At 38.7% G+C, this 14,000-nt stretch overlaps 1 protein-coding gene across 1 annotated transcript; it reads left to right on the top strand.

Annotated features, from left to right (window-relative positions):
* Nucleotides 1–3,833: 3,833 nt before the first annotated feature.
* LOC107660023 (cytochrome P450 27C1-like) lies at nt 3,834–12,428 on the top strand. Its single transcript, XM_016449166.1, has 9 exons — nt 3,834–4,228; nt 6,079–6,269; nt 7,085–7,284; nt 8,032–8,241; nt 8,363–8,526; nt 9,947–10,110; nt 10,421–10,499; nt 11,058–11,261; nt 11,419–12,428. Exons 1-9 carry the CDS (start codon nt 3,935–3,937, stop codon nt 11,533–11,535), a joined length of 1,623 nt encoding a protein of 540 aa, XP_016304652.1. The 5' UTR covers nt 3,834–3,934; the 3' UTR covers nt 11,536–12,428.
* The last annotated feature ends 1,572 nt before the right edge of the window (nt 12,429–14,000 follow it).

Raw genomic sequence — 14,000 nt, 5'->3', positions numbered from 1 at the left:
GGCATGTATTAACTGAGACTACATTAAATGTTTGTACTAAATTAAGATGTATTTATTTACATATTTGAAAGATGATGACCAGTTTTGTGCTTAAATATACACTTTCTCTGTTTTATTACACAGAAATTAAATTATTTAAAATCTTGATGTTGAATAAAAAAAGTGAATGTCTATGATTTTTCTTCGATATGAATATGACTAATATTAGGTGAATTAGGTCAATTAAATCTTTTTGAGATTTACCACCATATGTATATTTATACACATACTAATACTTATATGGTCTTATGCGAGTAGTTTTTACTCTCTCTATGTGTCTACATAACTGCCATAAAGGCAAGAAAATGTTCACAATAATACAAAAACTGAACTTTACTTTTGCTTTTTCTGTCAACCTGCAAAAACAAAAGGGCTTTCAGTCGATAGCAACTTTTCAGATTATGATTATAGTGTCATTCTGGGTGATCCAGTGATCTTTTGAAAGATATGTAATGGAATTACAGTATATGTTTTTGCATTTTCTTTAGTTACTCGTTGCATCATACCCCAAAAAAACCCAGAGGCTGTAATTGCTGCCAAAGGTGCTTTGATGAAGTACAGAGTTAATACTCTGAATACTTTTGTCAATGTGATATTTCAGTTTTTTCTCTTTAATCAATTTTTAAAAATATAAAAGTTATCAAATCTGTTTTTTTGTTTTGTTATGGGGTATGGAGTGTGTATTGATGTGAAAAAATTAAAGCATTTTGGCACAGGCTGCAGAATAACAAACTGTGACAAAAATGTATATACACATTTTATATGCACATATATGCCATTTTGTATGGGTTTAATAATTCACAATACCAATAAAATACCTCATGTACCCCAGTGTCCACATGACCCTTGGACTCAATGTGAAGTTCTCAGTTCTTCAGTTACACCTCAAGATTTTTGACATACCTGCTGAAGGTGGATGAAATAAAAGAAATGGTCATTTAATTGATTAATTAAAAAAAAGAGAAAGAAAAAGAAATGAATACTTTTATTGATCAAGAATGCACTAAATTGATCTAAAGTGACAGTAAAGTAATTTATAATGTTACAAAAAAAATTCAAAAAAATACTTTCTATTTATCAAAGAATCCTGAAAAAATGTATCATGGTTTCCACAAAAATGTTAAGCGGCAAAACCAATAATAATAATAATAAAAATAATGATATAATGGCTGATGATTGAGTTCAGCTGCCATGTGCTCTCTTGACTTGACACATAGCTTTTGCTTGTTGTTCCCATGAGCTCTTCTGTTGGTCTCATATCTGGGTTCAGCTCTTTGTCACTTTGTTTTTAGTTAATTTGCCTTACCAGCTCCATTCATTGCCCTTCACATTTCCTTCCCTGCCTGTTCTTGTGCCAGATTGTTGTTGTGCCCATGAATCCTTTCTGCTCTTTGCACATGCACCTATCAAAAACCAATTGAACAATACATTGAAATAAAAGGATTAGAGGATTGTGAATATTAAAATGATTATAGTTCAGTTTTGAGAAGCCTAATGCACCTATGCTTGCCAAACACTGATATAAGAACCCAAAGGCAAAACAATCTTTCACAACTGTTTCGGCAAAAGTGAGACTTCTAGTTTTTAGGGCTTTTCCCTTTTAAGTAGCTATATCCGCTTGGTTCGAGGTCATCAGTTTTGATACCAAGGAAGCATATGCAATTCTCTAGAAAGGATAATCAGTGGGCTTTCCTTCTGTGCGTGTGCATGTGCAGTTAAAGTGATCAATGTGAAGGATAAAGAAAGATTTAAATAAAGGCAGGCGATGGAACACAAAAGTTCTTTTCTGAAACATAAATTGAATCAGCGATTTCGTATTTAATTCTTAAGATGAGAATCTGGCGTAAACACACATCTTCTAAGCTTGTTTCTTTCTTTCTATTCAGAAAGAAACAAAAAGAGGGTCTAAATACAAGAGGCCTCAAACAAAAAAGCAGGACTCTGGAAGTCTTTTCATGCAGCCTTAAGTTGCTTCGTAAAGAATATTTACCATACACTGGGAACACTTAAGAAATTCGGTATTTAGATCAGGCAGTTTGCAGTAAAATGACAGGAATGATGCATGTTATGTAACAGGAGGAGGAGGATAGGGATCAGTGTGTAGATGTGTTTGAGAAGGAACAGGGGGAATATTCCTGCTGTATATCCCCCAATACAACGTAAGCAGTTCTAAGGGCATGAACCCCCTTTTATTCCAGGACTCCAAAAACAAGCTTGTGGGAAAGTTACCAATAGTGTCCTACCCAGAGCTGAGGAATGTTCAGGCGTGATTTGCATTCGTGTAAAACAGAGGTTCTTACCTCAGGTGCCCCCAAAACCACACACTTGATTCAAAGTGCCTGATGTTTACATTTACATTTATTTTCAGCATCATTACTATATTATTACTCTGCTGTAATCTGCTAAATGCAACAAGGCATGTAGATATTAAGATATTATAAACGCTTAGTATGAAAATAATTGCTCCAATACAGACTTTAGTGCAAGGTTAATCTTGTAAGACCTTCAGGTGAAGAAATCTATTTGTAAATGATTGTTAACTTGAGTACAACTCATGAAGACCATTTCAAATGAGTCACATAAGAGCTTCGACTTCATGCAACCAGTGTAGACAGCAAAGCTTTATTGAACATTAGAGGATCTGTCTGCAATATGAACCATTCCAGCTCTGATTCCTCAAACGGCTTCAGTACAAGATCTAAAATATATTTATAATTACAGACAAGCACACATACTCAATCTTTTGTGGTTTCGGTTCATATGTCAGTTGGGCCCTTTCAGAGGGAGCTTGATTGTGATACAGAACTCAGCAATTTACATTTACATTTACATTTACATTTAGTCATTTTGAAGACGCTTTTATCCAAAGCGACTTACAATTGGGGAAATTCATAAAGCGATTCTTCTTAAAGAGGCAAACAGACACAGGAAGTGCTTAAAATGCCAAGTTTTAGGCATTGTTCAAATAAGTACAAGCTAGAAAGGGAAGGAATAAATAAAGAGAAAGAATTTTTTTTTTTTTAATATGAAGTCACGTAGCGTTTAAAGAGATGAGTTTTCAGCTGTCGCTTGAAAATTGTCAGGGATTCAGCATTCTGGATAGGGGTGGGAAGATCATTCCACCAAGCAGGAACGGTGAGCGAGAATGTTCTGGAAAGTGATTTTGAGCCTCTCTGTGATGGTGCCACGAGGCATCGCTCACTAGCGGATCTCAGACTATGCTGTAGAGTTGGAGTGGCAGGGAAGACAAGAAGCTCAGTCTTTGCCAGGTTGAGCTGTAGGTGATGTTCTTTCTTCCATGCCGAGATGTCCGCCAGGCAGCCTGAGATCCGTGCAGCTACCGTTGGATCATCTGGTTGAAATGAGAGATAGAGCTGTGTTTCATCAGCATAGCAATGCTAGGAGAAGCCATGTGCCTGTATGATGGGACCCAGTGATGTAGTGTACATGGAGAAGAGGTGACACACTCTCAAAAAAAAGGTACAAAGCTGTCACTGGGGCAGTAAAGTACAAAAGCTAAAAGGTACATCTTTATACCTTATTTACCCCTAAATGGTACATTAGTACCTATTCGTACCTTAAAAGTAGCCTACCTATTATACCCTTTGAAAGGGTACTGCATAGTGACAGTTTTGTACCATTGTTTTCTGAGAGTATGTGAACTCAAAAAACACATTAGCACTAATGCAGCGACATGAAACCTGAGGACCTCTGTTCATGCCAGGGCCAAACTCCAGTGTCCAATCCCCTTCGCTGATCCCTAACCTCTCCCGTGGACCTTTAAAAAGTCGATGCGCACCACTCATCAGTGCGCATTCGCTCCGGTCTGCGAGCACCTCCACATCTACAACACACTCCTGACTTTACCTTGGTAGCACGTTGTACAGTCTTTGGCATGGCTCTTCAAAGCAATATTCTGCACTTGGCCCGCAAGAGTCTGCTCCAGGAGTCATGCAAGCAGTTTTTCTTCCAAACCAACGGGCTGCACAAATCCGTGGCGAGCAGCTCTCTGGAGATCGCAGCGCACAGTGAGGCGGATGTGGAGGAGGAGAACATGGTGCGCCCCACCGCTGAGGAGCAGAAGGTGGAGAGAGGGAAGACCCTCCATGAGATGCCCGGACCCAGCGCTATCGCGAACCTCACTGAGTTCTTCTACCGGGATGGATTCAGCCGCATCCATGAGATCCAGGCGAGTCGACAGCGGTCAAACGGGACCACCGTTACGCGTTACCTTTTGTGTTTGCATTTCAATGGTGTTTCTTCAAGCGCACAGTTCACACCTTCAATACACGTTCAATGGAAAAGACCCAGACGCAATCATGTAGGCTCATCCATATGGTTTCATTTATCAAAAAGGCCACATATTCAAGTTTTACCCTCTTTATTTGCTGACTCTCTGTAGCCTATTCACTGTAACTTTACCTCTGTGACTTTTTATTTTACGATCTGGCACAAAAAAAGTGCCAGAAATTGCCAGTGCCAGCAATTGCTGTTGCACAAACGATAAATAAACTTAGATTGATTTGTTTGGAACACAATCAAGATTCGGCTATGTAATGTGCAGTGCGGACACGTGAGGTGTTGAATTACTTTTGGAGTTGCATAAACCGGCGAGTACAGTCTCCACCCCATCGCGAGGGACAATCGCAAACCTTATTTTATCCTGGGCGCAGTCTGCATGAAGGATCAAATTCGAATTATATAGCATGCAATACGGTGTCACGGCCAAACACCTCAAGAATGACCAGCTATAAAGATTGCCAGCTGTCCGACAGAGATTTGCGCCACTCAGGAATGCACATTGTAGCCCATATACATACCGAATACATACTGAAAAATTGTAACCTAAAAATGCTAACATCTATTATAAGTTTTAACATCTAAACTAGTTTTATTCAAGTCAAAAATATTATTTAACACTAAAATACGTTAATTTATATGAACAAATCAAAATATTATGGGTTAAATTGGGCAAAAATATATATCGTTAAGGTAATAATTGTATTATACACTCTAAAAAATGCTGGGTTGTTTCAACCCAACTTTGGGTCAAATATGGACTAACCCAACTTTTGGGTTAAAAATTGAAGGTAAAAATGTAACCCAACGGCTGGGTTAGTCCATATTTGACCCAGAGTTGGGTTGAAACTACCCAGCATTTTTTAGAGTGTACTAGACAAATTTAATCAGTTATGAAAACTGTTTCTACCAAGGAGTAAATATGCATAATCATTTGTAATTAATAATGAAATGATGTATCTTGATTTCCTCTCAAATTGCAATTCAGTAAATTCCTCTTCATGTCATTTCAATTCAACGTCCTGTGGAATGTGCACTCTAAAAAATGCTGGGTTAAATATAACCCAGCGCTGGGTTATATTTAACCCAGCATTTTTTAGAGTGTGGCCAGTGAAATTCAAATTCTAACTAATGCATTGAAACAGAGCCAAAAAATTCCCCAGTACTAATTTAAAATGGCCAGTGATGACTGACATTGGTTTACATGTATATATTAGGGATCAGTTATGTTGTGCAACGAAATTGTCTTAGGACTGTGAAAGGTGAGAAATGTCTTCCAGGATTTTGCTGGCTGAGGAGACACAGAGGTGCCTTTGTGTTTTCATAGTATGAATGGTACAAATGACTTGAGAAGGGGGATGAAAGTGGGCAAGATTGCAGCGAGGGCCGTATTTGCAAATGGCTGCATGTATTTGCAAATGGGCCATTCATACTGGGAAATGCTCCAGTTGACTAACAGTCATGTGGTCTTTGGGGAGACCTAGATATTGTCAGTCAGGAAATGAGTGATGTGATATGGGCAAATATATTTTATTGCTGCATCACTTATGTTGTTTCCATTCTTATTTCAATAAAGCATTTATAGTTTGAAGGAAAGCCAACATTACAGCACATACACTACATCAGTAAGCTGATCTAAACAAATGACTTTAATGCAGATTAGCAAAAACAAGAACAAAACAAATGGTTCAAGCGCATTTCTGAGATCCACATTGATCAGGTTTACAAATCTTCTTGTAGTTGAAGCATTCTCAGAAGTATGGGAAGATCTTCAAATCTCGATTTGGACCTCAGCTGGTGGTGTCAATCGCTGACAGAGACATGGTGGCACATGTTCTCAGGTCTGAAGGTGTGACTCCTCAGAGAGGCAACATGGAGTCCTGGAAGGAGTACAGAGATATGAGGGGAAGATCCACTGGACTTATCTCAGCGTAAGTACATACTGATGTGCTTTCTTGAGGGGTGCTGTGGTCTAGTGATTAAAATCTGGGCAGGTAACTGTTGTAGGTTTGCCGCTTCGGATTAAAATGGTATGCTGTTGTTAAATAGTTTGGAGTAAGTACGATTTTTGATACTTTTCTTGATCAAAAGTGGTTACAAACGATTGATTACAGACAGGGCCGTTTCTAGGCATAGGCGAGCTAGGCGGTCGCCTAGGGCTCCACCAGCTGAAGGGGCGCCAATGAGTGCACGTACTGGCACTTTTAGCAGGGTTGTGATAAAGAGTGGCACGGTCACCCTGAAATATGACTGCCGCCATCAATTCATTCACTTCCAACAGCGCTTAATGGGAGCAGCGTCATTGAGGGCAGAGCGTCACGTTATTTGAAGGGGACGTTAACGCGTTAACGAGTAGCAAATCCAAATTGGCTAGAAACGGCCCTGATTACAGATGTTTTCTATTTCCAATAAATGCTGTTCCTTCATCAAAGAGTCCTAAATAACATCATGGTTTACACAAAAATAGAAAGCAGCACAACTGTTTTCAACATTGATAATAGTGACAATGTTTCTTAAGCATATTATAATGATTTCTGAAGGAGTGACTGGAGTAATCGCTCCTGAAAATTAAGATTTGAATTGAAATCGCATCATATGACCCCTTTAAAAAATATTTGAAAAATCTTACCGACCCTTGAATGGTAGTAGGTAAATGACTAATTAGTATTAGTGTGCAATATCCCAATATTTTTTTTATTTTGATTCTTGTCTCTGTTAACAAATATACAATGATTCCTTTCTCCAGCGAGGGTGATGAATGGCTGAAGATGCGCAGTGTTCTGCGCCAGCTGGTTATGCGGCCCAGAGACGTGACTGTTTTCTCCCCTGACGTCAACGCTGTGGTGGACGACCTGGTGGAGAGAGTGAAGACACTGCGTAGCCAGCAGGACGACAGACAGACTGTCCTTAACATCAATGACCTGTTCTTCAAATATGCCATGGAAGGTGAGCCTGAGGGCACAGTGTGCATTTTTGTGGTAAATTCTATTTGGGTATTAAAGGTGAAGTGGTCTGATATATGAAGTTTTATGCTTTGATCACAGGACAGGATTTGGCCGTCAGCCAATGTCACTCAGAGGTTTCCTTTCATAGTGGTTTAATTTCCTCCACCAATGCTGTGGGGATTTTTTTAATTAAAAGAGGAGAATCAGGTAGCATAGTGGTCTTTCTGGAAAGAAATATGAGGGCTTTGTATGAATAAAATTTGATCCAGCTATTTAGGGAGTCTGAGTCTGGGTGTGAATCAGATGTTCCACAGACAGATAAGGATTTTTTGGGGGAGATTTGTTTTTGGATTTGGAGTTTTTTAGTGTAGTGTGTTGTTTTGTCACCTTTTTACATACTTATATAGCACTTTATACAAAACAGATAATTTTAAAGCAGCTTCACAGTAATAAACAGGAAAATAAAAGTGACGATGCAAAGTTCATCAGTGATGAAACAACTTAAGTTTAGTGTTATTAATCAGCTCAGTTCATTCAGTTCAATATTGATTTGGTTTCATTCAATAACAGTGTCAATGCTGCAAAGTTCACCAGTGATGAAACAACTGCAATTTTAACTATAAAGCAGGCCTATAGAAAATAATAGTGTCAAGAATCAGCTCAGTTCAGTTCAGTGAGACTCAATATGGTAAGTCCAAAAATGGGAAGCAATATGACATGAAAAACACAATGTTGAACTCTTTCCTAGGTGTTGCAACCATTTTGTATGAAACCCGCCTGGGCTGCTTGGAAAATGAAATTCCCAAGATGAGTCAGGAGTACATTGCTGCACTGCACCTCATGTTCAGCTCTTTCAAGACCACCATGTACGCCGGTGCCATTCCCAAATGGCTGCGCCCCATCATTCCCAAACCCTGGAAGGAATTCTGCAGTTCATGGGACGGCCTCTTCAAATTCAGTAAGAGCAGAGGGAACTGTGGTGTGGGGTTCAGTGCCACTATGAGACAACTGGTCTTCTACAACTACTACAGTTTTTGCTACAGTTTCTTGTTAAAAGTTTGTATAAATGTGTGTTTTAGGCCAGATCCACGTGGACAAGAGGCTTTCAGAGATCAAAAAGAAGATGGTGAAGGGCGAAGAGATTAAAGGGGGGTTGCTGACTCACATGCTGGTTACCAGAGAGATGAATCTGGAGGAGATCTACGCAAACATGACAGAAATGCTTCTGGCTGGGGTTGACACTGTAAGAACTGGTCCAAGGGCTGCTGGGAGTCATTGCTTCTAAACTTGTTGTTCATGACTCGTAATTTGGCACAAATTCAGCGGTAACCCAAATTAATCGAGTGATACAAGGTTGCTCATGCCTTGACTGAAGTTATGCTGCAATATTTCCAAGTAGTGAATGCGTGTGTGGCGATTTAAGAAGCCAGAACATGTTGTGTATTAAGACAGCTGGAAAAATAGTTGCGTCTAATGGTGATGATAAACGGGTCTTCTCATCGGGACAGCATCTCAGGCGCCTCTTTCTCTTCCTGTGAACTCTTTTCAAATGGTCAAATCGTAATGGGTGTCCGACGTCTCCATGGAGACCTCTGTGTTTACCTGACCTAACGCTGACCTCTCTCCATACGTCTCACCCACATTATACAAGACCTGCCAAGACTCTCCAATTTCTCTGATGTGTCTGTTGGCATCCTCTTCTCTTTGATCTTTCCCTCTTTTTTCTTCCAGCCGTAGGATGAGCCAACGCCTGTCATGTAATCTTTCCCTCTCTGCCTGTCTGTCTCTCTGTCTTGCTTTCCCTTCACCTCTATGAGGCAGGGTGCCTGTTTTGGGTTCTTGCTCCAAAAAGAAATTAGTCACCCAAAAAGAAAAAGGTGAATATTGTAATCACTGGAGCTGAACGCACATGACAGCAGCAGTTTTAGGCCTAGATTTATCTGAGATAAAAGTAATGATGAATGGAGGGAAGCATGGCAGGTCTTTCATTACAGGATGAAGGAGTGTAGAGAGAGGATGATGTTGACTGGACAGTCTTTGAAAGGAGGCTGAAAAAAGCAGCATTTGGGGGTGGACAGGTTTGGGAGAATCAGTCCATGGGAGTGAATCAGTGGTTATGTAATGAAACGTCTTATGTAAAATATAGTAGAGCAGTGACAGAAATGACCATTAAGGGGCAATATTTGATTTCCAGGTTTTTTTTAACCTTTATAAGTGCAATTTTTCTAACTGCATTAAATGTATACAGCATCTTTTATGATGCTTTTTTAAATTTAATCAATAAATTCAATTAGAATAATTAGACATACTGACATGGTGTTGTCTTATTGTGATTGCTGGTACCAATCAGATAAAATCAGTATTAATAAAATCCATTTTTGCACTGCCAAAATGGCACAGAAGCTGCATTTGAAGTGGCATTTAGATGTATTTACATCTCTAGATGCAGCTCAGAGGTGGTATGAATGCATTTACTCTGCAATTTAACAATAAATAATGTTAAAATAAAGAAATATGAAATTACTATATCATGTATTATTTCCCCCATATCATGAATCCTGGGGGCATATTTATTAATTTTGCTGGCATTTTGCACAAAGCAGAGGAATTAGTGTAGATGTTACTAATCTCTAATAAGTCTTCACATTTTCTTCTCTCTGCAGACCTCTTTCACACTGTCGTGGAGCACATACCTTCTGGCAAGACATCCCATAATACAGCAGGAGATTTTTGAGGAAGTAGACCGAGTGCTGGGTGGACGTGTCCCAACCGGAGAGGATGTTGCTCATTTGCCCCTTATTAGAGGGCTTGTCAAAGAGACTCTCAGGTAAGCTCCGCCCACCACTCTGAAAAATTCTCATTATTTATTGCAAAGTTTATTGTATCTTATGACAGAAATACAGTGGTCATTCTAAAATTGCACAGTATTCATAAAGATCTGCAGAATGCCTAGTGTTGTTGCAATACACATTTTACATTCTGAATGTAATATTTAATTGTATTTTAAAAGCCTAACCAGGGACTGGGGCTGCAAATTAGCCATTGGCTAGAAGCCTGTATGTAGAGCATCTGTAATGTTATTCTGCTTCAACTAAATAAATAAATAACACTTCCCTCTGTCTCTGTAATGCATATAGGATTTTCCCTGTTCTTCCTGGAAATGGACGCGTTACACAAGATGATCTGATCATCGGAGGTTATTTTATCCCTAAAGGGGTAAGAACATATATCATGTGACTGTATGTGTATGCAAAAGCATATTTTTATATGCTTGTCTCATAAACACGTGTCAAAACCTGCCCCTGCTAAGCTGAAGCATTGTTTCAAGCCTTGACCTGGATATAAGTAGATATGGTGTGCCTAGAAAAAACACAGTTGTCACAGCATTACTTATCTTAAAAACACTTTAAAAGAAAACGATTGTTCTGGAATAAGTGAATAACTGAAATCAGTGGTTCTCAACCAGGAGGCCGGGGCCCACTAGGAGGCTTCTGTAAATTTCCAAGGGGAGGCATTTTAAGAATTAGTTATTTAAATTCTAATCTGAAAGAATAGCAAAATAATAAATATTAAAATAATTTAATAATTACAATTGTAATGCTAAAAACACAAACTGTCAATAACTATTAAATTAATAACTGATAACTAAAAATCAGTAGCTGTTGTCTTTATTTGAAGAACATACATACTTGACACTTGAATCATGGTACATTAATTTATCATTAGTCTCAGATTATGTTCAATGAAAAACTAACAATTTTGCTGTGTTCACAGACTCAGCTTGCTCTGTGTCATTACTCCACCTCTATGGATGAGGAGAACTTCCCCCGTCCCGGAGAGTTCTGCCCAGACCGCTGGATTCGCAAGGATGCCTCTGACCGTGTCGATAACTTCGGCTCCATCCCGTTTGGCTACGGCATCCGCAGCTGCATCGGGAGGAGAATAGCCGAGCTTGAGATGCATCTGGCTCTCACACAGGTGCGTGTTTGGATATGTGTCTCAAAACTCAGCATCAAGCAAAGATCTAAACCATAGTGGTGCTATTATTAAGCAGCTATTATAAAGACAGATATAACTTGTATGTGGATTCTAATTCCCTTGTCTAATGGTGTATTGATGTTCGTCTCCATCACAGCTCCTGCAGAAGTTCCACATTGAGGTGTCTGCCCAGACCACTGATGTGCGTGCTAAGACTCATGGCCTGCTCTGTCCGGGAGTACCCATCAACCTTAGATTTGTGGACCGAAAGTAATCTGCTATTACACTCTGTGTGAATTTAAACCATAATCCATACAAAGACTGTTAGCGTCGTTGTGTATTATAGTGCCTCTTCCAGCTTTTATCCAGCGAAGAATGTTGCTTTTGTTTATGTGTGGAGTGCCTCTAAGATTTTTTTAATAGTTTGCTTGTGTGAATGTTTATAGCCAATCAGAAGACCAAATATTTTGAACAGGCACTATTTTATATAGTTGAATCAATGCGAATTGCTTTGAGAATTGCGTTTTAAAAATGTTATTATATTTTTCATTTACAGAATTCATTTACATCATACTAGCAGTGTAAATTCAGCCTTAAGAATTAGCGTGAAATATGGTCAAGAAGGCCTTGTATGTAGATGTTTTACTATTAAATTAGCTTTAGTGCTAAGCTCATTATTTATTTAACATGGCACACTTATATAAGCTTAATGACTTCTAGCTTACAAGCAGAAAATTCCTAAAGCAAACGCGAGTGAGAAAATCCTATTACAACTACAAAGCTACTTTAGAAGATTAAAACCCTGTCCTGTGGGCACTAATATTAACCTAAATATTGTGTAAAGAAAACAACACAGCAATGTCCATCTTGATTTCAGTGTGGCTATAATTATCTAATTTGTTATTCAAGAGTGATTTTGTGTTGATTTCACTAAAACTCTTTAGTGGAAAACATTTTAATGTGAAATGCCTCTTTTTTTTTTTTAGTGCACTAGCCTTATAGGCAACAGATGGTTAATGGGAAATGGTGAAAATGAACTTTTTTGGGGGTCAAAATTAATGTTGTTTCTGAGAGTTGTGAAATTACTCAGTAATGTATTTGGAAGTGTTGGATATGTGGAAATGTGTAAGTTACAGAATTTTGTACGAATAAATTACCCTTTGAAGACCTGCTGAGTTATTCATATGTTGTTTGTCCGTTTAAACACACTATTTAGGGAAAAAATCATTATAGTCTTTATTGTCACACTTACCTGAACTACATGAAAATGAATAAAAAATTGCCTCTCAGAACTTTTACACTAAAATGCTGTATGTAACACTGACTCAGTAAAGTCTGGCCTTCTAATTGTAATTTAAAAATGTCATTATTTATTAAACGTTGATGGACTGATGACACATAACACTTCTGACAAAAAAAAAGTAAATGCAAAAAAAAAAAAAAAGTAAATGCATTTATTATCTCTATGTAGTCCCTATCTTTATCCACCAGATGGCAGAATGGTTTGACGAACAGGAGTAAAGAGGAGGACAAATAATTGCTAAATATTCCAACAGACTCAAGTCAATCGTAAATGTCTCATTTGCCATTAGCCGAATTATCTAAATTACAAATAGGGCGGTTATATAAATATAAAGTTTTGTGTATGTATATATATATATATATATATATATATATATATATATATATATATATATATTATGTATGGGCTCTAGTTTACATGTCGGTCAAAAGTAGAGCCTCAATGGGCGGTTCTTGTCGGGAGTGAATGACAACAGACACTATTGGATGTGCAGAGAGCAAATCTGCGGTTCTAATAAAAATGATTTTAATGCGCATGAAAACTCAGTGATTATGCGTAAGTTACATACAGGGCATAGTAATAAAGACATTTGGGGCTTTACTGAAAACATTCGGGGCTTCAGCCCCCTTAGCCCACCCCTGCAAATAACCAAAAGAAATATGTCAAATAACGTTACATGCTCTTGCCAGGTTTTCACAACAAAACCCGCCCAATTGCTACTCAAAACTAGCATGTAAAATAAACGTTTTATGGTGGGGTTCCCCTAGTAAAATTCGCATTTTAGGGGCTAAATATGACGCTCTTGTGGTCGCTTAAACCCGCGGAAACAGAGTAGCGTGCCTGTGAGGTGCATCAAACTTGTGCCTGTAAATCAAATGGGAGTTATTTAGCAAGAAGTCCATGTTCTGATTGGTCGAGAGGAAGCGAACCACGTTCTCTGAATGGCTAGAACTCGACACTGCGAGTCTCTGGCCATCCGAGGCATAGATATGCATAGGTAGATATCTCATTCGACAGCTCCAAGCACGCAGAAGCGTCCGACATCTTGCAACGGTCAACTTGACGTCATTCACCATAATAATCTATGAATATTCGAAGAGTACAGCCGATGGTTGTCAAAACCGCCGGGATTTAAATTCCCGAAGAAACGAGATAACCTTTCACAGGTGAGAATGCGAGAGAGGGGCGGAAGAACCATAGGATTGTGAGCGAATGACGTCAAGTTGACCCTTCCAACGAATCTATATAATATAATGTTCTCTATTATAGATCAGTGATAGCGGCCCATAGAAACAGTCGCTAATGAGGCATCTACATGTACACTCTATGATCCGAGGCATTCATTAGGTGTCAGTCGACAGAATGGCGCTGTGGAGTCACGTGAGTTGTTTGAGTCAAAGGACAGCGGTGCTGTTCTAAAGCAGTGTGTGTGTGTG

This window comes from Sinocyclocheilus anshuiensis, unplaced genomic scaffold, assembly GCF_001515605.1.
Source record: "Sinocyclocheilus anshuiensis isolate Anshui unplaced genomic scaffold, SAMN03320099.WGS_v1.1 scaffold55, whole genome shotgun sequence".
Classification (NCBI taxonomy): Eukaryota; Metazoa; Chordata; class Actinopteri; order Cypriniformes; family Cyprinidae; genus Sinocyclocheilus; species Sinocyclocheilus anshuiensis.
This window is presented reverse-complemented; position numbering and strand designations above follow the sequence as displayed.

Excerpts from the sequence above, each read along its gene's own strand:
- LOC107660023 (XM_016449166.1), top strand. The coding sequence starts at position 3,935 with ATGGCTCTTCAAAGCAATATTCTGCACTTGGCCCGCAAGAGTCTGCTC. Across the intron at positions 6,270-7,084 it reads TCCACTGGACTTATCTCAGC|CGAGGGTGATGAATGGCTGA; the intron begins GTAAGTACATAC and ends TCCTTTCTCCAG. Across the intron at positions 8,242-8,362 it reads GGACGGCCTCTTCAAATTCA|GCCAGATCCACGTGGACAAG; the intron begins GTAAGAGCAGAG and ends TGTGTGTTTTAG.